Source organism: Ursus maritimus, unplaced genomic scaffold (assembly GCF_017311325.1).
Source record: "Ursus maritimus isolate PB19 unplaced genomic scaffold, ASM1731132v1 scaffold_16, whole genome shotgun sequence".
Classification (NCBI taxonomy): domain Eukaryota; kingdom Metazoa; phylum Chordata; class Mammalia; order Carnivora; family Ursidae; genus Ursus; species Ursus maritimus.
The window spans coordinates 55,209,586-55,236,248 of record NW_024424008.1 but is presented as its reverse complement, the minus strand read 5'-3'; the positions used below and the strand labels follow the sequence as shown (position 1 = coordinate 55,236,248).

The following is a 26,663-nucleotide window of genomic DNA, read 5'->3' as shown; positions in this document are numbered from 1 at the left end:
TAAAGTCCTCAGTGGAAAAGTGACTGCATTGTTTTCTTCCGTAGAGCATGGGAGTTGTTCTTTATGTCCTTGTCTGTGGAGCTCTGCCTTTTGATGGACCGACTCTTCCAATTTTGAGGCAGAGAGTTTTAGAAGGAAGATTCCGGATTCCATATTTCATGTCAGAAGGTAACCTGTTCATCTTATACTTGTGCTTTACAGAATTTGTGCTCCGAATGAAATGCCTCAGCAGAGGCTTCCCTTGTTTTAAGAGTTTGGGTGCCAAACAAAATGACTGAGTCACTTGAAAAGCTCTAGAACTAAGCAGCCCCCTCCATGTAGGTGAGAGAAGCTGTTGCTTCCTACTTGTCACTGAAAACGGAAAGCTTTCCAGGTTAAGAACAACGAGTCTTCGCGTGTACTCTGGTTCTATAAATGTCCCCAGTTTATTTTAGACTTAGAGAAGCACTTTGTAGATAGATTCACAACCATTTTACTCTAAGTATGAAATAGATTTTCCTATGTCCTTCGGTGAGAAGTTGCAAAATTACATTTTTTAATTGAATTAAAAACTGGCGCAGCTGTTGGATTAAGAATGCGGTGCCCCGGCCCGTCTTGGATTAGCTTGTTCCATACAACCAGTTGGCTTGTTGCTCAGCTACATTTCCTCCTCGGGTTTTGGTTGTCATCCTTAACTCTTTCATTCCTAGTGCTGTTAGAAATAAACCTCTAATAATTAGTTAAGAGCATAGATCTTGGAGCCAGGCTTCCTGGTTTTAATTCCAAGTCCACCACTTACTGGCGGTCTGACCTTGACAAGTTATGTCCCCTCTCTGCGCGTCCGTGTCCTCAGTCTGCAACATGGAAGTCACGGTGGTTGCTGGTAAGGGCGCTGTGCAGGTGAATGGAAGTCATCTGTGTAGAGCACCTCGCGTGGTGCCTGGCACACCGCAGAGGGTGTGAGGCTCGCTTCTGTGGGGGCAGAGAGCATGCTGTCCGCTCCGAGAATAAGTTGGTGCTTTAGTCACAGCAGTGCAGTTTCTGTAGTATAATCAGAAATAACTGATGCTTCGTGTGCATTTTTCTTAGCTGCACTGACAGGAGAAAAGCAGCAGTCCACTGGGGAGCTCTTGCCTCATGCACGTAGCCGTTAGTGTATCAGCCTTGGAAGTGACTGAGGATCCGTGTGTGTGCTCGTTCTAGGAGAAGGCTTCAGCAGAATCTAAGTCTGTCTAGATCTTTTCACTTGAGAAATTCAATAAGAAGGTTCATTTAGCACAAAACTGGACAGACCTACACCCTCCTGATTTTCTGAAGTATTCATTCGTGGTGGTGGTCACTTTTGTGTCACCATTCACCATGTGAACCTGACCAGTACAACTAGCTTTCATGTGTTCATTTATTCATTTGACCTTCTGCTTTCCAGTGGGTGCTGTGGGGGACACAGAGATTAATGCCATTGTGCAGAGTCACATGAGTCAAGCCAGTACCCTGAAGTGCAAGGTGATTTACGTGACTTTTGTAACATTGTGTTTTCCGTAGATTGTGAGCACCTTATTCGAAGGATGTTGGTCCTAGACCCGTCCAAACGGCTAACGATAGCTCAAATCAAGGAGCATAAATGGATGCTCGTAGAAGTTCCTGTACAGAGACCTGTTCTCTATCCACAAGGGCAAGAAAATGAGCCATCCATTGGGGAATTTAATGAACAGGTTCTGCGGTTGATGCACAGCCTTGGAATAGATCAGCAGAAAACCATTGAGGTAAAGTGATCAGAGACTTGACTGATGGTCTTTCGGCATAGCTCTCCCCGCACCGGAGCATACTGTTCAGTTTTCCCGGAGGATTATAGTCAGACTCTATTTCATGTTTGCTTTTTTATTCAATATATAAATCCCTCCCTTTGTCCTATTTGCCTAAAATTCAAGAGGTGGAGTTTATATAGGACTGGGAAAAGATGAAGATGGAAACTTACACAAAGTAGAAAATTTCTTCTAAGATGAATCATGAAGTTTTATCCAGGTCATAAGCTAGTTTATATGGAATATAAATGTACAGCTAGGGAACAAGGCTGAGGGCTGACCAGGAAACAGGAAGAGCAGGCCTCATGTTTAGGAAAGCCAGTGGGGTGTAGGCTGTGAAGCTGGGGAAGCTGAGAAGGCAGAAACAGGTGGATTCCGGATTTGGAAGTACTCTGAACTGAGAGGGTCGCGAGGCTGGGAAATTCCTCCTCACTTTTATTTCTGTCCCTTAGTACTAAGTTAGCATATTCCTAGGAGAAACACATTGTCCTTACCTCCACAACAGTGAAAACCCAACACTGCTCTCCTAGAGGAAGCATAACAAGAAAGAATACAAAGTGCCTCTTGTGAACTTGAAGTGCTCCAAACCGTGCTGCCGTGAGCAAAGGCAGACGGGCTCTCCTGCTCTGCTCGTCCCGCGCTCAGGGGCACGTTTCTGTCCTTGGCCACAGAACAGATCTGGAACGGCAGCTGGGAGGGCAGCCCGACAGGCCTGTGACTTCTGCCACGCGTGCTCCGCATCTAAGGCGCCCTGGGCAGCACCCGTGCAGACGGTCAGGTGGAATTAGAAGCCGGAGGAGCAGTTGTTCCTCCGTTCCGCTAGTATTCTGGCAAAGCTGGCCAGCGAGGGATGTGAAAAATTGGGAAGCAGCTTTATTTTCAAGGCTTCAAGAGGGTGGGACCGCAAAAACAAGAGGAAAAAATTACCTAAGAACGGAGACACAGTGTCTCTCAATCCAGCCTCCAAATGTTTCTCTCCAGCCCAAAATAATCACCAGAAATTTCCCCAAAGACTTTAATCATTCACTTCAGAGTTGCAATAGTTTGGATTTGTGTTGAAGTTACAGAATTCGAGCCTGTGGGCCCAGATTGTAACCGACCTTACACTGTGGTCACAGCTAGGAGATGGGACCTTGGGGCGGCACTGGGGACTTGCAACACGAGACAGTGGTGGCAGTTTACCTACAGGCAGAAAAGCAAGTGGAGCCCTGTTACTGTAAAAGGGCCCGTCACTTAGAGGCATCAGCCTTCATGTCATCAGTACTAGAAACTCTGAACTGTCTGTCCTTCTGAATTCTGGAACAGCTTTCGTTCTAGACACACTTTGTTCGTCAAACACAGGACTTCTTCCCTCCTTTTTCAGGAAGATGTGATCACTGGGCTGGTTTTCATGCTTCTCCGCCTTCAGCACTTGTTTTCTCTTTCAGTCTTTGCAGAACAAGAGCTATAACCACTTTGCTGCCATTTATTACTTGTTGGTGGAGCGCCTGAAATCACATCGGAGCAGTTTTCCCGTGGAGCAGAGACTCGATGCCCGCCAGCGGCGGCCTAGCACCGTGGCTGAACAAACAGTTGCCAAGGTAACGCCACATTAGCCAGTGGTCTCATCTTGCAGGTGCTTGTTCACATGTTTCACACATTTTTCATCTTGTTGTACAACAAAGGGTTAGGATCTCATCCTCCACACGCGGTTCTTCTGTAAAGTTTCTGCCTGTCACTTCCTAGATTCTCAGATGTTTTAGCATCTTCCTATTTCTTTTTTTTTTTTTTTAAGATTTTATTTATTTTACAGAGAGAGTGAGAGAGCATGAGCATGAGCAGGGGGGAACGGGTCAGAGGGAGAGGGAAAAGTGGAGCCCCTGCTGAGCAGGGAGCCCGCCACAGGGCTCGATCCCAAGAGCCTGGGATCATGACCTGAACCAAAGGCAGACATTTAACCAGCTGAGCCACCCAGGCGCCCCTGCATCTTCCTATTTCTCCTTAGAAATTTCAAACAGTTTTTTTTCTTTAAGAGTTTTCTCATTTTTTAATCATTGACTTATGGTGGGAATTATTATAACTAGCCTGTACATTCGATTCCATTTAACAAATTTTTACTGCAGATTTATAATATGCAAGCTTCTGTTATTAGGCATGACAGGGCTTGGGATACATAAGACCCAGGCATGGCCCTCAGAGACATGACAGTATAAAAGCAAATTAAGACATCACAAATAACTGTCATTCAAAACAGGGAAAGGTAAATCTGGGAGAAGAACCACGGGCAAAGGGGAGAGTGACACATCTGCTGAGGAAAGGCTTCGTGGGAGATGTGGCATTTCCGACAGAGCTCAGATCTTCAGGGATGCGTAGGCCTTTGCTAGGGAGAGGCAGCAGTTGAAGGCATTTTATGTAGGAAGCAGAAGCACTCAGTGGGCAAGTGTAGGGAACTGAACTGAAGCACACAGGGAAAGGAAAAAGTTTGTGTGGTAAGTTGAAGCCATGTTGTGAAGGGCTTCGAATGCCAAGGGAGAGAGTTTACTTACAATTCAGGAAATACTGAGGAATGACCAGAGATAGAAGCAGGAGAGTGATCAAATCATATCCAGGCTTTAAGCCAACTAATCTGTGACATCGGGAAGGGTAGATTGGACAGGGAAGAGAACTCCGGGGAGAGCAGTGAGGAGCTGAGAAATACTGAAAGCTTGAACTAACACGGTGCTGGTGGGAGCAGAATGGAGGGGATGGCGCAGGACCATCTCGGGCGGAATCTGGAGAGACTCCGCGGTGGTTTGCAGAGGCAGCACAACTCAGCGGTTAATGCAGGCGCTCCGGAGCAAACTCCAGATTCAGCCCCTTCCTGCTGCCTGACCTTCAAAAAGTTACTTAAGGTCTTTCTGTGCCTCAGTTTCCCAAACTCTAAAATGGGGGAAATTAGAGAATGTTCTGATGTTTGATTTAATTGATAATTGTGCAGCACTTAGAACGTGCCCTATACATGTTGATTATAAAAAGTAAGAAGTCCGCGTTGGGGAGGAAGGCACAGCAGTGACTTAGAGAGGACTCTGTTCTCGAGCCCGAGGCAGGGAGATAAGTGGTTTCACTGACTCGGTTGCTTGAAACAAAGAATAGATCTGGATCCCAGGACAGACGCTAAAGGGGTTGGGAGATCATCTACATAGAGGTCGAGAAGAGGCCTGGTTCGTTCATACAATCTATTAGGACTTCCATCTACTTCTTTTTTTTTTTTAAAGATTTTATTTATTTATTTGACAGAGATAGAGACAGCCAGTGAGAGAGGGAACACAAGCAGGGGGAGTGGGAGAGGAAGAAGCAGGCTCACAGCAGAGGAGCCTGATGTGGGGCTCGATCCCAGATCGCGGGGATCACGCCCTGAGCCGAAGGCAGACGCTTAACCGCTGTGCCACCCAGGCGCCCCAAGACTTCCATCTGCTTCTATGAGTGCTTACTTTCTTGCAACGGCAAGGAAGAACAGGAAAGTTCTGACTTTGTACTTCTCGTTTAGCAGCTTTACAAAATGTATAGGATTTACTAGAATTTTGCATTGACTTCTATAAAACGGGGGGGGGGGGACGAAATTAACATCTTGATTTTAGTTGGCAAATAGTATACACTGTTATACACACTTTAATATCTAAATATATTTTTTAATATATAAAGTGAATATTGATACTAACGCGAGTAATGCACAGATAAAGTTCCAGATCTTTGGATTAGAGTATCTCTGAGCAGTTAGAATCCTCCAGTGTTGAATGGTGTTGCTTTTAAGAGAGGAGGGGGATAAAATGAGAATTCCTCAATTGGGGTAGTAAAAGTGAGATGTAGAGGTACCCTTCCCTCTGGAAATGCTGCCAGGCAGAAGGTCAGGAAGCAAGAAAGCCCCCAGTACGGTAGCAGCTTTCTCTCACCAGTCTCTCTATTCTTGTCCATATTGCACGAGCGAGGGCACGGGGTTACGCACATGATCACCCTGGGCACATGCATGTTATTATTGCACATAGCTGCCTTTCTATCTAAGCTTGAAACAGATTCCCCAGGGGAGCTCAGATTATGTTTAATATGGCTGAGAGTTCAGATGTATAACATGGCTTCTTATGTTTGATAATTTTTTTATTACCAAGGACCACATGAATTCTTTTCATTTTATGCATTGACCTAAGTTGTCATAGAAAGCTACTTACTGGGACTTAAAAATGTATTTAATTCAAGTAGAAGTTTCAGTGTTCATTCACAGGCTTGTCTAGAGTAACAGGCGCTGGGGCTGAAGAAGTCGCTCCCTTCCCTGTGAGAGTTCCCAGTCTCCTGTTTTGTTGAACTTGTTAAAAAATAGATTTCTCTGCACTTAAAGTTTCAGTAGAGCCTTCTCTCTTTAATTCTTTGTTCTGCTATTGGCTTAAAGAAGTGACAAATCACTTGTTAGTTGGTATAACAGTAGGAAATTGGGGAAGCAACATGATCCCGTGCAAACATCACATGAGCTGTGGAATCGCACAGGCCTTGGTTCCGTACCAAGCTGAGTGACCAGCAAGCCAGCGTCTCTGAGCTCCAGCATCCTTAAATATAAAACGGAAATAGCAATACCTACTTCATGAGTTTGCTACAAAGATAAAATTAGGTAACTAATGCCAGCAGCTCAGTTCAGCAAACAGAGCGCTTCTGTGCCAGGCTCAGTCCCTGCCACCGTGGCTTCAGAGGTACCCAGGAAACAGTCCCCGCCCTGAAAGAATGGATGGTGTAGTGAGAAAGTGCCCATTATTACTACTTAGGAAACAGTGAGAGTCCTATCTCAGAATGATTTAGAGTACTTATATTTGCCATATACTATGCAAGAAATGTTACCTCTAGTTGACTTCAGACAACTGTTTGGAGGACATACATGTCATGCCTTCTCATGATTCCCAACTAGTCCTTCCGCTCCAAGTTTCTATCAGCTGTAAGTAGACAAGAGTGAAACACTCATCCAGTTCTTCTTTAATCACTGATTAGAGGTTGCCCTCCACAGCTATAAGAAAAAGCATTGTGTAGTTGGCCCCAGGGTACCACAGACTGGGGGGCTTAAACATAAAAGGTTATTTTCTCACAGTTCTGGAGGCTGGAAGTTCAAGGTCAAGGTGCCAGCAAGATTGACTTCTGGTGAGAACTCTCAGCTGCCTGCTCACTGTGCCCTCACACGGCCTTTCCTCTGCACGTGCAGAGAGAGAGAGATGTCTGGTGTCTCACCCTCATCTTAAAGGGACGCTAGTCCTATCAGATGGGGAGCCCACCCTTATGACTTCATATATCCTGAATTACCTCCTGAAAGGCTCTCTAAGTACAGTTGCACTGGGAGTTAGGGCTTTCACATACAGATTGGGGCATGGGGAGAACACACAGTTCTGTCCATAATGAGCATATTCCTACTGGCACAGTAAAGATTTTCTCATAGGAGGAAACATTATTTTCATTGTGATGGTTATTCTAAAAAGCACAAACTCAGAAGAAGAGATTCAAGACAATAAATACATGGTCTAAAAAGTCATTACAATTAATTGGACATAAGCATTGTCTATTACCACTCTTGAAGAAACTGGTAAGGTTTGCTTCCTTGGGATATTAATCATCTGTGTATTAAAATAACATATTATTTAGTCCACTGTACAGTGCCGAGCATGCCATTTGAATATTTTCACCCTACCTTGTTCCAAAAAGACTTCTTTAATCCTTTCAGTGATTGCAAGAATCCTAAAAAAAAAAAAAAAAAAAAAAAAAAAAACAAAAACCCCCCCACCCCCCTTTTCCCTATTACCACAACCCACCTACCATCCTGTTCCCTGTGAATTGGTTGTCACAATGAAATGCGTCCCTCCCCTCCCCATACCAAGCTCACAGTACGCTGTTGCTGTAGTCCAGGTTGGACGTGAAATTTGTCAGGGAGAATGTGTTACGCTTGGTCTGGCATAGCATGATCCTGCCATTTAAAAAGTCACAGCTAATAAGAGGCAGAGACTGAGAAGGAACAGCACACCTAGTTATCATGTTAGTACCTCATTTCCAGTGCAATATCTTTAAATAATGCTTTGCCCTAATAATTTGAATTATTTCACACACGAGGAGCAGCCTAATAAATTTAGGAACGAGAAATTAAAGTTCAGCTTTATCCTTTGGTTGAAAAGCTGATGATAGGGGTAAGAGGAACGCATGAAATATACCTTACTAGGAAGTTTACATTTTACATTGTGACGTGAGGACTTTAAAAATTAATCTAAATGACTAATGCTTGAAAGGGGAAAAAAAGTGGTGTAGCCTCAAAAGTGGCCCAGGAAATAAGCATGAGGAATGGTGATGTAAGAAAAGCCTTTTCTTTATCATCCTCAGGATCGTTTGCTGTGTACTTTTTTTATGTTTTTACCCTCCGTGTGATACCACCACTTGGCTATTGCTACTTTATTCGTTAACTCACGCAGCATATCTAACGATGCTAATGTTGGAATGTACCGAACATAAAGTATATTCTAAATATATTCAAAGTATATTCAAATATAAGATATATTTCTAACATATCGTTGAAAACCATCAACCAAAAATTTTAATGGAGAACCATTAGGTAATATCTGAGAACAAAACTATGCATTTGCAGGCCAGTTCCTGTGTTAGATCCCTGTGATCTTTTCACGACTTTAGAAGGAAGGAGAATGGCGGAATTAACATTACTGAGTGAAGGACCTTTCACGTTACCTTTTACAGTCCTAACTTCACTGTGAAATAGGCATCGTGCCTTTTTCTAGGTAAAGAAAATAGGACTCAGAGAGGTTAGGTAGTTCGCACAGTTAGTGAGGGATGGAGCCTGGAATCACACCCAGGTCTCTGGAGGAGAGAAGCTAAAATCATACCAATATCGTTCCCTTTTGTTTGAATTTAAAACTCACCACCTTGTGTCCCTTCAAGTGATTATAGCAGGGAAAAAATGGACTATTCCTCTGCCTCTTAGACACTGGTATGTTCTCTTAAATGTTTGGCAGTGTCCATTATGTTCAAAAGATATCTAGTTATTCTGCTAGTTTTAAAGAGATGGGAAAGAAGGATTATGTTTCATCTTTAAAATCAATCCTTGCCCCCCCAAAAAACATCAAACCGAATCCTTGCCAGTTGTCCTAAAGAAAGATTCTCTGTTATATGATTTTTTATTATATTTTTAAAGATTTATTTTTTTGAGAGAGAGAGAACAGGAGTGGAGGGAGACGGAGAGGCAGAGGGGAAGCAGACTCTCTGCTGAACACCTGACTTGGGACTCGATTCCATGACTCTGAGATCATAACCTGAGCCAAAACCAAGAGTCAGATGCTCAACCGACTGAGCCACCCAGGCTCCCCTATGTGATTTTTTAAAAGAAGAGTTTGCAATGTTTGTTTACTTAGCATTCTTAACAAACAAGACATAAAAATGGGCTTAAAACCATCTGGAGCTTTCTCCAGTAGGTTGACTTCAGAACATAAGTTGCTCAGCAATGAGCGTCTCGCTCTCTGCTGGGCCAACAGGCTGTGTTCAGTTTTTGCACCTCCTGGGAAGGAGGACACTCCTGTCACCTCCAAGTAGCTGCCGCTTCTGTTGTCTTCCTCTGCATACATACCCTTGTCAAGAAATACACACCATCTCACCCCACCAGAAAAACAAAGTGCAGTACACTTGTGTTCTGGGTAAGTTGTGTGTGTGTGTCTATGTGTGTGTACCCCCGGTTCAGTTCTGAGCTCTGACACGCGGGAACTTTTTTATTCTTTATCTTCCCATGATGACATATTTAAGGATATAGACAATATATGTTTAATTAAAAAAACAGCGTTCTGGGGCGCCTGGGTGGCTCAGTCGTTAAGCGTCTGCCTTCGGCTCAGGGCGTGATCCCGGAGTCCTGGGATCGAGCCCCACATCAGGCTCCTCTGCTGGGAGCCTGCTTCTTCCTCTCCCACTCCCCCTGCTTGTGTTCCCTCTCTCGCTGGCTGTCTCTCGCTGTCAAATTAATAAATAAAATATTAAAAAAAAAAAAAACACATTCTTAGGTTCTTTACGGAGACCACCTTTCTTGTCTGTGTGAAAGTTAGGCGCGTCACTGTGGAGCAGGAGCGAAACTGAGACTGCGTCACATCAGTACCCGTACCCATATATATATATTTTATCGAATTTTTTCTGGGGTTCCAACAAATTACCACTTATTCTTTAATTGTACCAGGAAGAGTTATTTTATTCCAACTAATTGTATATTTGTGTGGAAAGTATTAACGTTCCCAAACTGTTCTTGCCATGTTTTCAGGCGCAAACGGTGGGGCTCCCGGTGACCATGCATTCACCAAACGTGCGGCTGATGCGGTCTGCCCTCCTCCCACAGGCGTCCAACGTGGAGGCCTTTTCATTCCCAGCATCCGGCTGCCAGGCGGAAGCCGCATTTATGGAAGAAGAGTGTGTCGACACGCCAAAGGTATGGACATGTTTGAAAGACTCTGAGCTTGCTGGCTGGCCGGGCCCTCACTTCGGTCCACAAGTGTTGTACTTTGGCTTTGTTGACCTTTGTCATTTCCTCAAGTCACTCAGGAGTGTTGTTTTTGTGCAGAAGACCTGAGAAAAATACTCAGGCTAAGCTTGGCTCTCAGCATCATCTTACCGTTCTGGCTGTTGTGTAACTCGTCAGACCTTATATGTACTTTCCGAAATCCTCCTTTCCCTTTCCTTAACCAGTCCCTTCCTTCTTCAAGTTTCTAGATCCCTCATAGGTGTGGGATTTAAAAAAAAAAGGAGAAGAAGTAATTCTGAAAACAAAAATGTAATTTTTGTGCTGAGTTGGGCTTTGTATGTTATTGTTGCCTTTTTTCTGCACATTTGTTGCAGCTACAAAGTGATGAGCCATCTTTATTGGTTCGGTTTTTTGTTTTTTTTTTTTTAAGATTTTATTTATTTGAGAGAGAGAACACGCACAGGCAGGGGCAGGGGCAGAGGGAGAAGTAGGCTCCCTGCTGAGCAGGGACCCTGGGATCATGACCTGAGCTGAAGGCAGATGCTTAACCGGCTGAGCCACCCAGGCGCCCCAGTTCAGTATTTTTGTTTTGGTTTTTTTTGGTCCAGTTTGTGTATACATAAAGGACATAAGTTTATCCCTGTGTACTGCATGAACTTGGCTTTTAATACATAGAAGATGACAGCCTCTCTCATTTAAGGGATGCTTATTAATCCACGTTTTATCTACTTAGCATCAAGTGGTGTCCAGAGGCTTGTATTAATGGGCAGACCTTGGAGCGTGTTCAGAATAGACTCTGTTCTTCACCAGCTGTGTGAACTTGGGTGAGGTGACTGCTTCGAACCTCTGTGTTCTGTAAAATGAAACACCCAACTCTGTGAGACTCTTGAGAGGACTAACTGAGATAACGTGTGTGAGGTTCTTGGCATATTATAAACACTCGTTGATTTCCTGTCTTTTTAGCCTCTTTAGGTAATAAAGGATAACTCAGAAATTAGTTTGGCCTCCAAGTTCACAGTCTAGCAGAGGAAACATGATGGGTAACTAGAGACGGTGCACCAGGTGGCGAATGAAGTGATGAAGTACCGTCAGTCCCTCGAAGCCGCGCAGATCCAAGCGCTGCGAGCCTGGAAGGAGGCGGGGGAGGTTGCTTTTAGCTGGTTGGGTCAGGGAGCTCCAGGTTAACTGTCAGAGCTGGGGACTGAGGGGTGGGCAGAATAGGGCTGGATGGCGTTTTGGTGGAGGGGAAAGTCTGAGCAAGCAAACATCAGGGAAACTCAGGTCCATCCAAGAGCAGTAGCTCAGTGTGTGTGTGAGGAAAAGCGCAGACGAAGGGGAGTTGTGTGAAGTAAGATGAATAGCTTCACTCTGAATGGCAAGCCCAAGAACGTGGGCTTTTTCTCCGGGCTGCGGTCCTCGGTGGAAGACTGCATTCCAGTATCATCAACGGAGGGCTTCACAGGCACTTCTTCAGTGTAGCAGGAAACAAGTGAAGGTCTTTGGTGTCAAGGAAGCCCTCAAATCCATGTTGTGCTTCAGAAATTAGCCTGGTAGGTCCGTAGGCTGCACTGGATGGGGACAGGGACAGTGGGAGCCCAGGGCAGTGTGTCCAGAGGGGAGGTGGCAAGGCCCTGCACGAGGTTAGCACTCAGGAAACTGCAGAGGAGGGGATGAGAGAAATGAGATTGTGCAGCTAAAATGGATAGAATATTAGGGTCCAGAGAAATGAAGTCCAAACTCACACCAGTATTTTAGGCCTAGGTGATTGGGAGGGTAAGTGCCATTTTCAGAAACGGAGCTCTGGAGGTAGAGCTGATTCAGAGGTTGGGTGATGTGTTTAGCTAAACCGTAGGCAAGGCAGCCTGAGGCCAGGCTGCCCGAGCAGGTGTTAGGCTGAGTTGCTGACGGTGAGGAGTTGGTGTCCATGTCCCTGAAGACGAGGCCACTTCTGTGGACAGTCTGTTCTCTGCCTGTGGTTGCATATAGGTGTTCAGTCACCTCATCGACTTCTACATTCTCACCTAGAAATGTAGCTATAAATTGGGACAACAGAATTCATTTATTTTTAAGATCTAATTCCCTTGAAAAAATTAGAATGCATTCTGCGGAGAGCTTATCTGGGAGGGCATCGGGCCTGAAACACAGATTGGGCACTGTCTGCTGTATTATATAGGGCAAGCTATTTTTAAAGCTTGTGATTGTTACCGTAACTAGGAAACAGACAGGAAATGAATGATTTTTGTGAAAGATAAAGGCAGTAGCTAGATGGGGCATTTGCATTTGTAGGAAGAGCGGGGCCGCGCTGGAACCAGCCACCCACACCGGCAGCGCCACGCTGGCTGTCAGCCAGGCCACGCACATCCACAGATCCACTGGTCTTAGCTGTGGGCCATTTCGCTGACGTCGGGAAACATGTTTGTCCCTCTTCCCTCCCTAGGACCTCCTTTTTGGGGGCCTGTCAATAAGTGCACGCATACAGAGCTGTCAGAGCTATACCTCCGTTCATATCGCTTCACTCGCATTTACTGGGACACCCACTTTTTGTCTTCCAAAAGATGCTTCCTAAATGAATGTATTGTTCATTCGTTTCTACTCCCAGTTGGTGGCAGGTATTGTCCCTCACACAGATTTTACCTCTCCTTTTCTCCCAGAAGTCTTAACACTGTCAGTAAAATCCGTTAGGGAGTCTGCATTGAAACACTGGTTTGGGGTTCCTCCAAAAACTACCACCTTTCTGAGACAGCCACCCAACTCTGAGCGGAACTGAGACCCCCAGGTGACAGACCATGGCGGGGGGCAGGTGCACAAACCCTGTAGGGGCAGTCTTTCTCTTTTAAGGGTTTCTTTGAGGATAATCAGTTTCTTTCCAGTTTTGTTGAGAAATAATTGGCTGCGTCATCATACAAGTTTAAGGCATACAGTATGATGGTTTGATTGGCCTATATTGTGAAATGAGAACCACGGTAGGTTTAGCTAATATCCATCTTCTCGTGTAGATAGAATAAAAAGAAAAGAAAGAAGAAAGAGAAAAAAATTTTCCTTTTGATGAGAACTCTCAGGATTTACTGTCTTAAAACTGACCTACCGTATAGCAGTATCAGCTGTAGTCATCATGTCCTACAGCACGTCTCTGGTACTTAGCTTATCGCTGGAAGTTTGTGCCTTTTGACCACCTTCTTCCAGTTCCCCCGCCCTCCGCCTCTGGTGACCACAAGCCTGATCCGTTTCTGTGAGCATGGCTGTGTTCTTCTGGTTTGGTCAATTCCACACCTAAGTGAGATCATAGTATTGTCTGGCCCTGACTTATTTCACCTACTCTAATGCCTTCAAGATCCATCCCTGTTGTTGCAAATGGTAGGATTTCCTTGGTTTTTCACAGCTAAATAATATTCCAGCATGTGTGTATAGCACGACTTGTTTACCCATTCATCTGCTTGTGGACACTTAGGTTGTTTCCATGTCTTGCTTATGTGGTCACAGCAGTGCAGATACCTTTCTGAGTTAGTGTTTTCATTTCCTTTGGATATAGGAATAATGCATTTTATACACACACACACACACACACACCTTAATCACTTTTAACATTGTATTAGAAATTATAATAAAAGGGGCGCCTGGGTGGCACAGCAGTTAAGCGTCTGCCTTCGGCTCAGGGCATGATCCCGGCGTTGTGGGATCGAGCCCCACATCAGGCTCCTCCGCTGGGAGCCTGCTTCTTCCTCTCCCACCCCCCCTGCTTGTGTTCCGTCTCTCGCTGGCTGTCTCTATATCTGTCAAATAAATAAATAAAATCTTTAAAAAAAAAAAATTATAATAAAAGGATTTCCCAGGCTCCTTCATAGCTGGGTAGCTGAGCTGGGAAAATAAAAGTGTCCCAGGTCTGTTTCCTCTTAAATAAGAAGAGGTCTGAGAAGGATATACCTCTAAGGCTTTGTAAAAGGGAGATAACACTTTTACCTCTGAATTTGAATTTTTAATTAATAATTGAAAAAACCAGTCAGAATCACACATGGAAAATTCAGAGAGGGATAAAAAAAAGTTATTCATAATCCCACCACCCAAAGATAGCCATATTTTGGCATGTTTCCTAAGAGTGGATTATAGATGCGTGGGTAGGTGAGGGTAGAGCAGCTCAGTCAGCAGGTAGACTTGTTAAAACAAAATTATATTCTATTATATGTAATTTTGTATCTTGCTTTTACATAAGATAACATCAAGAGCATTTTCCCCCATCATGAAATCTGAAAGCGTAAGTTAACAACAGCCTAATATATTGTATTAGATGTACCCTTATTTGATTACTATTTTTGGACATCAGGTACTTAAATTTTTTGGCATCCTTAAATGTGCTTCAGAAGGTGAATGTCCTTGTGTTTAAATCTTTGACTATACCTCTGATTAATTCTTTAGGATTAATTTCTAGAACTGGGATTATCCGGTTCTTTCTTCCTCACCTGGTTATCTGTTTATTGTAATTTTCCTCGAGGTGGTAAAAAATATTTTAAAAGAAAATGGTGTAGTTTTATTCTCCTGCCTTTAAAATTTTTATTGTTATAAAGCATTCTCTTTGGTCAAGAAATAATAAGAGGTGCGATATTTTAGTTAATCCTCCCAAAAAAACCACTGTATACATGGGAGGAATTGAGCTTTACAGAAGTCGAACAACTTGCTGAGAAGTGGTGGAGCTGAGGTCTGAGCCCGCACCTCCTCGGTATGTGCCCAGCTTGCCAGGCGCTGAGGATACAGATGAAATAAGCCACATTCTCAGCCTCCAAGTTCACTGGTAGTATTGTGCATGGGTCTGCTCTCTTAGTCTGCTCAGGCCACCGTTACAAAATACCACAGACTGGGAGCTTAAGCAACAGAAATATATTTGCTCATAGTTCTGGAAGCTAAAAATTAAAGATTGAGATGAAGGTTCTGACCGATTTTATTTCTGGTGAGGACACCCTTCCTGGCTTGTAGAGGACTACCGTCTCTCTCCCTCCTCCCATGGTGTTTCCTCTGTGCTCACATGGGGAGGGAGAGAGAGCACGAGCTGGGCTATACACGTGGGAGCTTCCTGGTATCTTTTCTCATGAGGACTTTGATGCTACCAGTCAGGGCCCCACCCTTGTGATCCCAGTTTAACTACTCCTCCTTGGAGGCTTGTCTCCAGATACAGTCACCCTGGGGATTAGGGTTTCCGTTTATGAATTTGGTGGTGGAGGAGGTGGGGTGAGAGATGGGGGTTGAGTCACAAACATTCAATCCCTAACAGTCTACCAATCTTTTGTGCTAGAATCTTGTATTTTGTGGTCGACTCAGGTGTTAACTAATGGCAGAATTTCTCACAGTTTGACTTCTGAATGTGTATTGCCTATTGCAATGAGGTCTCTTACTAGAAGTGATCGATTGAGGGGCACCTGAGCGGCTCGGTCGGTTGAGTGTCCAACTCCTGATTTCCGCTCAGGTCATGCTCTTAGGGTAGTGAGATCGAGCCCTGTGTTGCCTCCATGCTCAGCAGGGACTCTGCTTGGGATTCTCTGTCCCTCTCTCTGCCCACCCCACCTACCACCCCACGCTCACACTCTCTCTCTTTTAAAAAAAAAAAAAAATCAGTTGAACTTTAAGGAAAGACAAAAACAATGTATTGTAAAATGTCCATTTCACCCGTGTATCATGAAGTCTTGTAATTTACAGTCAGCCTAGATTATTTCCTAAAATAAAAGATCTTATTTCTAGTAGCTTAGATCACATAGGTAGATCAGCCCAATATTTCAGTCACAAAATGCTGGGCTGAATTTGTTCTATCAAGACCCTGGATAAATTGGCAGGCAAGGGTGTCGTGACTATCACCTATTTCAGGAAATGAACTTAGAGCTGAAGGTGTTCACACTTATTAACTATGTATGAGTGGGGGCCCCCCATGGTGCTTTCTGATTTAATCATCATCAAAAAGCATCTGAAAAACCAAAACCAGATCATTGTTTCCCAGGATGAAATTGAATTCAGCAAACGTTTTTAAATGAAAGACATCATTCCTGTTGTAGTCTAGAGAAGGAGATAACTTATAAGCAGAGAATTTAAGAAAAGAATGTAAGTTTAGGGGGACTGCAAGTTCTTTTGAGTGCTCCCAAAAAGATGACTGCTCTCTATTAAGAAAAAAATAACCTGGTTGTAAGGTTATACTGTAAGAAATATCTGATAAAATTTTAACAGGCTATAGAAGTATAAAGATGCAGGGCACCTGGGTGGCTCAGTCAGTTAGGCATCTGCCTTTGGCACAGGTTATGATCCCAGGGTCCTGAGATCGAGTCCCACATCAGGTTCTCCCTGCTCAATGGGGAGCCTGCTTCTGCCACTCCCCCTGCTTGTGCTCTCTCGCTCTCTCAAGTAAATAAATTACATCTTTTAAAAAAAAATTGTGAAAATGCTTAGTGTAGATATTTACTCAATACCAGTCTGTTCTGTGTTGCTTTGTTCATTTCTAAATCATCCTTCGCTGTTCTTCGACAACTGCATTAGTAGGCAGTTAAGGGACCTACAGGTATGACTCTGAGTTCCCCACGAGCCGTTCTTTCCTGCAACTACCAAGTGTCCAGACAAGGGACACCTACCTAGGGAAGGGCCAAGGGGAGCATGAGCATCACTGGCCAGATTTCAGAATTTTTGTTTCTGATGCCATGTGGGGAAGATTGGTCTTAGTGTAGGAAGAAAGCCTTTGCCACTCTTCCTGTTAAATGTGCACTTGTCACTTTAAAACCCTGTCATGCGCTAGCCACCTTATCCAAGTAGTGGCTACAGCCCCAGAACAGTTTCTATGGAATAACCTTCCCTTCCCCCAAGCAAACAAAGCTCTGAGTCACCCACAGTCTCCTTTTCCAAATAAAGGGCCTTGCGGTGCCTTCAGATTGCTTGCCATAAGAGGAAAGTTGTCCCTGTGTCTGGCACTGGGGTGTCCCACGTCACCTCTCACATACATGCGTTCCTCGTGCTTCCAGAGGAAACAGTTCTGCCCAGTGTATTCCAGGTGAGGGCACCCCCTAACGCCCCGCGCCCTGTGACTGCTCCGGAGCAGCTCTTCCCAGGAGAAAATGGATTGGTTTCCACAGGGGAATAGTTACAGTCATGAAGTACATAATCGCCTCCTCGCCGGGGCTCTCACCAGCCAGGAGAACTCGCAACCACAACTCCCCTTTGTCTGCCGGTTCTGCCCGCGCTGGCTGGTTTGTTGGGCAGCTGCAGGGGAGGGCAGGGTTCTCGCTCGCTCGGGAGCTGTGCTGAGCTCGCCCTGTGGGATAGGAGCTATAGATATCGTGCGTATTGCTGGAGGAGAGGGAATTCAGTGCACTGGTGCTCATTAACCTCTGCTGGAATTTTGGGGCTGTGAGTCATTTGTTATTCTATAATGGAAGACTTTGGCTGTTTGCCATTTCAATTTTTTTTTCACTCCTTTTTGCGGTATCAGTCTGTCTTTAAAGAATTCTTTTTTTCCATTCCCCGGGCACAGAGAACCAATTAAAGACTAAATCAAATGGGCAGGTACTTAAATTATGAACATAAAAGTATGTCTAGAACCTTCCAGAATGTTTTGTGGTTGAAAATTAGAAGAATGCTAGTGGCTACTCTTTTTTCTTAGCTATGAGCCATGCAGGTTTTTGTTTTTTGTTTTTTTTTTTAATCTCATCCTCCCCCTCATCGTTTTCCTTATTTAAAAAAATAATTACAATAACTGGTAGGCCTCAAGCTAATATATCCCTATTCATCTGGAAACCACTAAAAAAATTGTTTATTGTAATAATGATGACTCAGAGAAATGTGGGAGGCAGTGCCAGTTTGGGTCATAAAGGGCTTCTGTCTCTGAGGGCTGCAGTTGACTTGCCTTAACTTCTAATCTACATGTTGTCATTAGTAACAAATATGTACATTTTTAATATTTTAATTTCGAGTTTGCCACAAGTCTTGACATTTTTTCCCTTGTGGGTTGTGTTTTTTTAACGTCTCAGCAGAGCAACAACTGATACTTTCCTCTCACACATCCTCTCCCACTGACGTTCAGGTAAATGGCTGTCTTCTGGACCCCGTGCCTCCTGTCCTGGTGAGGAAGGGGTGCCAGTCGTTGCCCAGCAACATGATGGAGACCTCCATCGATGAGGGGCTGGAGACAGAGGGAGAGGCTGAGGAAGATCCCAGTCAGGCCTTCGATGCATTCCAGTCCACGCGCAGTGGGCAGAGACGGCACACTCTGTCAGAAGTGACCAATCAGCTGGTCGTGGTGCCTGGTTCAGGTAGGCTACCCAGGAAGCACCGGGTGGAGCGTGCACAACACAAACTCCGAGAAAGTCATGACACCGCATCTTATTCCTGTATGGACCACGGTCAGCAGGCTATAGAACTAGGTCTGCACAGCAGCCACCAAGGATTAAAATGAAGTATCTGAGCTGGCTGCCCCGCCGCCACGGTCTGTGTGAGAGCTGTGTGAGCCGTCGGGACTCTGGCTGCTGTGGAGTGGCAGAGATCTTATGGGCAAAGGTTTTGGGGTGTTTACCCCACTAAATTTATTCAAAGCTGATTAAATTGACATGTAAGAAATATCTGGAAAGGTGTTTTGGGTGGAGAGTGGAGATTAAGGATGTCCTAGCTGTGCAAACTCAAGCTGGTTATGCTCTGTATCCCATGTTCAAAGAAGTTGCTGTTTGCTGCTGGTCTTATCTCTTTTGGTTTTTTTTGTTTTTTCTTAAAGGGAAAATTTTCTCCATGAGTGACAACCCCTCCCTTGACAGTGTGGACTCTGAGTATGATATGGGGTCTGTTCAGAGGGACCTGAACTTTCTGGAGGACAACCCTTCCCTTAAGGACATCATGTTAGCCAATCAGCCCTCCCCACGCATGACGTCTCCCTTCATCAGCCTGAGACCTGCCAACCCAGCCATGCAGGCTTTGAGCTCCCAGAAGCGAGAGGCCCACAACAGGTCGCCAGTGAGCTTCAGAGAGGGCCGCAGGGCGTCAGATACCTCCCTCACCCAAGGTGACCGGACGCTCTGTCTTGTGGCTCGTAAAACTCTCCTGTTGCAGGACTCGAGGGGGTTTGTGGCCATGTTGGTTTCACACCTCTGGTCGCCAAAAGGCCTTATGTTTTATTTATTTAAACTGTTTGGTCATTGTTCTCTGTTTCAGGAATTGTGGCATTTAGACAACATCTTCAGAATCTGGCCAGAACCAAAGGAATCTTAGAGTTGAACAAAGTGCAGCTGCTGTATGAACAAATAGGACCCGAGGCAGACCCTGACGTGGCACCAGCGGCTCCTCAGCTCCAGGACCTCGCCGGCAGTTGCCCTCAGGTGGGTGCCTCGGGCCCTTCCCACAGGGGCTCTGTGAGTAGGGGGCATGACCTTGTCCTGAAGGAGTGTCCTGTTACTTCGAGGATTTACTGGAGTCCCGGAGCAAACAGGTCATTTTGAAGAGCTCGCAGCCTGCAAGCTTTCCGTGTTGCTGCCACCTGCCACACACAGGTTAGACCCGTCCACACTGGTCCCAGGTGATTAGTACCATAAGGAGGTGTAGACACTGTCAAGCTATGTTTGGTTCATAGGGCAGATTTTATATGAATGATTTCTTATAGCGTCCTCGAACTCCCCTCCCCCCAGCAAACACACAAATTAAAAATAGTAACATAAATGCAAAGCTTATTGCCATTAGTTTTGATGTGATACCACTTCATCACATATTGTAAGTGGATTAGTTATGCTAAAAATGACCAAAAAATACTGTTTATCCAACATATTTTATTTTGAGCCTGTTTTCAATGCATCAAGGATATTTTAGCATTTGATGCTCACATGAAGGTCATGGCCTCCTGGTGACATCAAGAGCCTTTGCTGCACTACTGACTAGGTAATCGTTCACTGCAAAGTGATGAACCCTCAGCCTACAAGTTATGTGAAAAGCTTTGAGTGTTAGGTCTTACAGAGTTGGAGTTCCTCTTGGACATTTGCCAAGGTGCTTAAACAAAGAATTGAAAGTCTCTCCCACATGGAGAATTGAAAATGTTTTCATCCCCGTTGCTTCTCAGGAGGAAGTCTCTCAGCAGCAGAAGACGGTCTCTGCTGTGCCCAGCAGCGTGCGTCCCCAGCTCTCCCCGCGCCAGAGCCTGGAGGCCCAGTACCTACAGCATAGACTCCAGGTGGGGCCCTTCCCTCTTGTTACTCCAGCTCACTGTGCTTGTCCAGAATTTGCTTTTCTGCACAGCAGAAACCTATTTTGCTTGGTAATTATTTAGGGTAGCTGCTTTTTTCCCCGTAAGCAGGTAGCTTTGACTCTGGATTTGTAGTTTCTAGAAACATGTTCAGACTTAGCCTTATGCTTATATTGGCAGTGGAAAAGGATTTGTCCTCAGGCCCCAGGAAAGGAGAATGCCACGGTAGGAATGAGAAACCCGGTTTCTTTGCTTCTAACGTTATGCCTCTTAATGAATAAAAAATAAAATGGAACTCTAAGCCAACAAAATTTTAATATCAGCTCTCTACATTAATACTGAAAATCTTTAAAAATGATACAGATCCCAGTTCATTCAGTGGGCACTTTGCTATCAAGATTTAACTACAGTCTTTTCATTGTTTTTCGCTGCTCTGACCCTTGTAGTTCCAGAGGACTCTGAGAAATGGAAAAACTGATGCTGGTCCGAGCTGGGGCCGTGCAGGCCCACTGATCCGGTGCTGTCGGGCCTCAGGGAGCGCATGCCCACGCCCTCACCCTGCGCAGATTCGGGTGGACGTAGTTGGCCTCGTCCTCCAGGCAAACACTGCGTCCTAGATGACATCATATTGTCATGCTCATATTCTTTTTCTACTCTTCTAGAAGCCCAGCCTTCTGTCAAAAGCCCAGAACACCTGTCAGCTTTATTGTAAAGAACCACCACGGAGCCTCGAACAGCAGCTGCAGGAACACAGGTGAGAGCAGGTCCCCTTCTTTGTTGAAGACTTCAGGACACTGGATATGTTGTCCCCCCGGCGTTTGCCTCTCCTGGGACACCGGTTTCAAGACATGATCACTGGTGCAATGGTCCAGTGTCCGCGGGAGATGGGGCTGGCAGGAGACAGCAGGCCTAAGTTTGCTTTGTTTTCTTAACCTTCTAGTGTTTCCCTTTGGGTTATGACTAGACCTGAGCTTTCAGAATCCGTGACCTACAGCAGTGTAAGTGGGTTCTGCTGCAGAGAGGGCCTCCGTCATCTCTTGCAGTAATTCGTGTCCTCGTGCCTCACTAGGAGAAGCAGCTTGGCCAATGCAGAATTACCCTAATCCATCCACCCCCAGAGGCCAGGCATTACCCCGCTTTTAAAACACTCCAGATGGGAAATCAGCCTCTCGCTTCATAAACTCAGAGCAAATGAACTAGAATTCACTGTAGCACTGAGGGATCCATCAGAATTGGGGGACAAATGTCAGGTATACGAAACCAGACACAGTTGGTTCCTACCCCCATTTTTTGGTTTTGTTTTTTTGGTTTTTTGGGGTTTTTTGCTGCTGTGGAAAAGAGAAGTGGGAGGACTGATCCTGGATTTATATAAAATTGCCATCACTGAGGAAGATTTGAAATTCTTTCTTTTGCTATTGCCAATTTAGACTCCAACAGAAGCGACTCTTTCTCCAGAAACAGTCTCAGCTGCAGGCGTACTTTAATCAGATGCAGATAGCCGAGAGCTCGTACCCACCGAGTCAGCAGCTGCCCCTGCCCCGCCAGGAGACGTCCACGCCGTCCCCGCAGCCCCCGCCCTTCAGCCTGCCCCAGCCCCTGAGCCCCGTCCTGGAGCCCGCCTCCGAGCAGATGCAGTACAGCCCTTTCCTCGGCCAGTACCAGGAGCTGCAGCTGCAGCCCCTGCCCTCCGCGCCCCGGCCCCGGCCGCCTCCGCTGCCCGCACACCTGCATCAGCAGCCGCCGCCACCGCCGCCCCCGCCGCCCCCACCGCAGCGGGCAGGGGCCTCCCCGGCCCCCTTACCGTTCTCCTATCAGACTTGCGAGCTGCCAGGGTCCGCCTCCCCAGAGCCAGACTACCCCTCGCCATGTCAGTACCCCATGGATGGAGCCCCGCAGAGCGGCCTAGCAGCACAGGACTGTCCCCGGAGCTCGGGACTGCAGGAGGCCCCCTCCAGCTACGACCCTCTCGCCCTCGCAGAGTTCCCCGGACTCTTCGATTGTGAAATGCTGGAGGCTGTGGACCCACAGCACAGTGGCTACGTCCTGGTAAATTAACCTCAGCACAGGAAGTGAGGCGGGTCAAGTGAAGGAAGAATGTGTATTTCTATTTTTATTCCAGCCTTTTAAAGTTAAAGCTTATTTTCCTGCCCTCTCCCAAATGGAGGAAAAGTAAGTTGTCCAACTGGAACCAGGGGGCCTTGGCCGGGCACATGTCGCTTTCTCCTGGCTCTGTCCCACCACCGTCCTCCAGGCAAGTGCTGGAGCGCAGTCGTAGCTGAAGCTCATGCCCTTGCGTCACGTGGAGCCAGCTCCCACGGGAGGCACTGACAGATGTTGTTAGAAGACGACCTCCAGACCTAGGTCTTCTGTAGAACGGCGCCAGTTCGTTATCGAGGGAAACCCTGGTGGAAGCAGGAAACACTGTGCCATTAGATACGGGCAAAACAAAAACAAAAAACAAAACAACACTAAATTTTTCACTGAAGCCAAGCAGCAGCACGTTCTGTAGGCAAATCAAGAATATGTAATGGACTCTGATGTGCAGGAAATGAAGGAGAGTTGTGCTCGGTCATTGAATCCTGAGTTTGAAGCCGCTGCTGCAGGACGTCCCCGAGACCACTGCAAAGAAGTGGAACGTGAGCTTTGTTTCAGGGGCCACTAAGTCACGGCTGGCATTGACCCCTGAGGCAGGCAGTCGTCCACCTGGGAGCAGTGACACCTCTCTTCCGAAGGTTCCCTGAGGTACAGAGTGGACTCAGGGCTCCAGTGCTGTCCCCTGGAGACCCTCGAGACGAGTGCAGAGGGGATGGGGGGGCAAGCCATGAGGAGCCCTTGGGAGCAGCAGCCCTGGGCTAAGGGAAGATGGGCTCTTCCTGCCAAGTCTTTTGTGTAGACAGCTGGTCTGGGGCAGTTGGTCTCTAGAGGACCTAATGTCTCTTTTAAAATGTAAAACTGCTTTGACTTTATACTCTGTTGCTACTAGTTTATTGAGCTTTGTATATTTGGCCAGTTTCATATAGGGCTTAGGAATTTGAAGGACAAGAAACCTGAACTTTGATCTCCCATGTGAAGTGGTAGTGCTGTGCCTTCCCCCCTCCAGATCATGCTTTAATTCTTTCTTTTCTGTAGAAACCAAGTTTTCCATTTATGTCAATGCTAAATCCAAAGTCACTTCGGAGTTTGTTTTCCACCGTGTGGGAATCGCATTCTTAATTTCCTTAAAAGTTTTGACTTGTAACGAAATGTTCAAGTATTACAGCAATATTTAAAACCACAAATGTGTTAACCATCTAGCAGGTCATCTGCCAAACACGTTCTATGACTAGTGAAGACGTAACCTTAACCCTTACAATTCTCTTATCAGAGTAAGTAAAAGCTAGATGCAACAGCTAGTTAACCGTATCCCTAGAAGTAACAACCTGTTGCTTGGACAGCAACATCCCAGTGTTACAAACCCAGTGTTCTTGACCAAGACTGTCGTTTCTGTCCTGTAGAATGGCTTGTCCTAGCAGCAGCTGAACGCGCTAAGCACAAAGCGTCACAAGCACAAAGGAGAGAGACGCTACCCTGATGCTGCATCTAGAAACACCTTTAAGTTGCCTTTCCTCGTTGTAGTGGGTGTCCAGGCAGGTGAGGTGAAGCGGGCCCCCGCCCAACCCTCCCGGCGTGGGTGAGGTGGGCAGTCCTGGCGGTGGGCTCCCACGGGCGCCGCAGAAGCGCTCTGCTGGGGCACGTGTCTGGTGTGAGAGAGGGTGCCCGTGGAGGAGTGTCGCTTTTGTGATTGAACAACTCATGAAAATCCAGCAGGAATGAATTCTGTTCCTTCTGCGGATTGTTTACTCCTTCTCATACTTAGGATTGATGAGTTCATGAAATAGAGATCATTTAAGCGAGCCTTTCATTAAGATCGCTAATCTGTTTTCAGTCTTTGCAAAAGAAGCCAGTTATGAAATAGGGCTTGATTTGTTTAGACTAAAGGATATTTTTCCAAAACATACTACAGAAGTGCTGTCATGTTTATGAAATTAAAATGCTTGCCAGTCTGAAACTGGGACGGCAGGAACAGCACTTACAGGCCGACACCGATGCCTGCCCCTGCCCGCCCCCCTCCAAGGCCAGGAACCCGCGGAGCGGTGGCCAACTCGTGAGGCGGACCCAGGGGACAGCGGAGAGGCTGGTGGCGGTGGAAGGCCTACACTAGACACGGGAAGCTGCCAGCAGGGGCCAGGCGGGGGGTGGGCCGCCAGAGCAGCAGCACGGCCCGGCCCTGCAGCCGAGCATGAGCCGCCCTGCCGGCCCTGTGGCGTAAGCTGTTTGCTTTTCTCATTTCAAGCAGAAATCGATAAATTCCGTAACGATCCATCTTTACTGAAATGTAAGCTGGTGAGAGGAGACTGGTGACGGTCGGTCAAGTGTGTTCCCAGCCCCGTGGCTCTGTCCCCTGACCGGTGACCTCGACACTTCTGAGCGGCTTCCACACACACTAAAACACTAAGAAGGCTTCGCACCGCTCCTTTTACGAGAGGCTACTTTGAAATAATGACTTTCTTTCCAGTTCGTTTCACATTAGCAGTGTGTGCACTACTGTACAGTAATCATGAGCTTCAGTGTCCTGTAAACCAGGCTCCCCTGAAGAGACTTTGGTGAGATGGACGTGAGGTAAAAATTTCATTCGGCAAAAAGTGCAATATGTGTGGTACTTTATTTTTTTATGTTCTTTTTTTAATCCAGGGGTCTTAGTCTCTGCTTTGGGAAAAATGCACTAGTTCTGCAATTTCCAGTTGGGCAAGTGTGTCTCTAGTATTTACGTGCAACTGATATGCTGGTCCCTGTAAGGCAAGTAGAGCGCGTTACCACAGCAGAAAGGTGGGTAGTCTCTTGTAAAGTCCCCGGGGAGCTACACTGACCCTGGGGGTAGAAGGTTCCCTACAGCCACCCCTCTCCCTTATGCACTTGGAGACAAACGTTTGGGGCCCATGGGATAGGACAAGGACAGGGTGCTGAGGGACGCTGTTCTGATAGGAACAAAACCCCTTCCCTTCTGTATCAGACTTCACCTCCCAGGCAGGAGAAAGTCGACTCCCTCTCTTCCTCAGAAATAAAGCCCTGCCAGGCACTTAGGCTGTTTCCTGAGTCCCTCGGGTGTGACTGGTCTGCCCCCACCTCTGAGAAGGAGGGCCTGTGCCACCCTGTCCTTAGAGGGGGGAACGCTTGGAGTCAGCAAGAAGAGGGGATGCTCTGCCAGGAGGGGCCGGGGGGCTCCAGCGGCCTCGGGGCAGGGGCCGGCAGCCCAGGGCTATGGGCCTGCGCGGAGTTCTCTGTGAGCAAACCGGCAGCTCTGGATTACATTCAAAAGCCTCTGGCCCGTAGTTACACCTAAGCACCTTTTGGGTTTAAAAAAAAATTCATCCTCCAGATCTCTTTTCCACAGTCCTCCTCCTCTAGAGACAATACAGAGGGTGCTCTGACCGCACTGGTCCCGCGGAGCAGTTGTGGAATCCCCGTGCGAGGGACTTACCTTGGCCGTGTCTGTACCCCTGAACCGGGCCGCCTCTACTGCCTCCTCGGAGACCACCCGAGCCGCTCGCTCTCTGTGTGCCTAGACATCAAAGGGACAAACTGGAGAACAGGTAGTAAGTTGGAGTCATTGCATAGGCAGGGGTCTTTGATTGCTCTGCTTCTGGAAATTTTAACTGATCTTCAGAGTGGTGTGTGGAAGACAAGAGCAGTATCATCTGCCTCCGTTTGAAAACTGGACAAAGATGCTTTAAGTGCATGTGTCTGTCTGACAGGTTCAGTGGTGTGGTCCCACCTGCCTGGTGGCACCAGGGGGAGGGGGTCGCTCCTCCTGCAGACTGAACACCAGGGGCACAGCCCATGGCAGGGGCGGGGGGGGGAACAGCTGACAGCTCCTGCCCCAAGTCAGCGTGCCTGTCTGCAAGGAGCAACAGTTCGGATCGGTACATTAGTTCACCGAACATTTCACAAGGAATCTCTTCTAAGCCTCACGAGGATTCTGTGAAATAAGCTGGACACATACAGTCCTCCCTTCTTAGGACAGTGCTCTCGGAGTTTAGGTGAGCTGCCAGGGCCAGCTCAGGGGGGTTCGGGCTTCTCCCTGGGCGCTCTCTGCCCTCCTCACAAGCCAACAGCTATATAAACAAAGCCCGCATCTTAGTTAAGCACTGGGTGGATGTGACTCTGTCCCCGCAACTATATTCTCCCC

At 46.5% G+C, this 26,663-nt stretch overlaps 2 protein-coding genes across 8 annotated transcripts in view; one reads left to right on the top strand and one right to left on the bottom strand.

Moving 5' to 3' along the window:
- SIK2 (salt inducible kinase 2) overlaps positions 1-25,121 on the top strand; it is a 149,680-nt gene extending 124,559 nt beyond the window's left edge. Inside the window, exons 6-15 of one of the 2 annotated variants that reach the window (XM_040631230.1) lie at positions 45-168; positions 1,522-1,742; positions 3,209-3,361; positions 10,063-10,227; positions 18,302-18,530; positions 18,986-19,270; positions 19,420-19,583; positions 20,315-20,425; positions 21,100-21,191; positions 23,932-25,121. In XM_040631230.1, the coding sequence (XP_040487164.1) occupies positions 45-168; positions 1,522-1,742; positions 3,209-3,361; positions 10,063-10,227; positions 18,302-18,530; positions 18,986-19,270; positions 19,420-19,583; positions 20,315-20,425; positions 21,100-21,191; positions 23,932-23,956 (1,569 nt within the window). In that variant the 3' untranslated portion in view covers positions 23,957-25,121. Of the gene's footprint in view, positions 1-44; positions 169-1,521; positions 1,743-3,208; positions 3,362-10,062; positions 10,228-18,301; positions 18,531-18,985; positions 19,271-19,419; positions 19,584-20,314; positions 20,426-21,099; positions 21,192-21,864; positions 22,498-23,931 lie in introns of those variants that run through there. The other variant, XM_040631229.1, reaches the window with a different exon arrangement.
- PPP2R1B (protein phosphatase 2 scaffold subunit Abeta) overlaps positions 22,522-26,663 on the bottom strand; it is a 35,126-nt gene continuing 30,984 nt past the window's right edge. For 3 of the 6 annotated variants that reach the window (XR_005835084.1, XM_040631232.1, XM_040631236.1), the window contains one exon: positions 25,121-26,056. Coding sequence is in view for 5 of the 6 variants with exons in the window: in XM_040631232.1 (XP_040487166.1) it covers positions 25,991-26,056 (66 nt within the window). In the remaining variant the exon portion in view is untranslated. Of the gene's footprint in view, positions 22,840-25,120; positions 26,057-26,663 lie in introns of those variants that run through there. The other 3 variants (XM_040631233.1, XM_040631234.1, XM_040631237.1) reach the window with 3 other exon arrangements.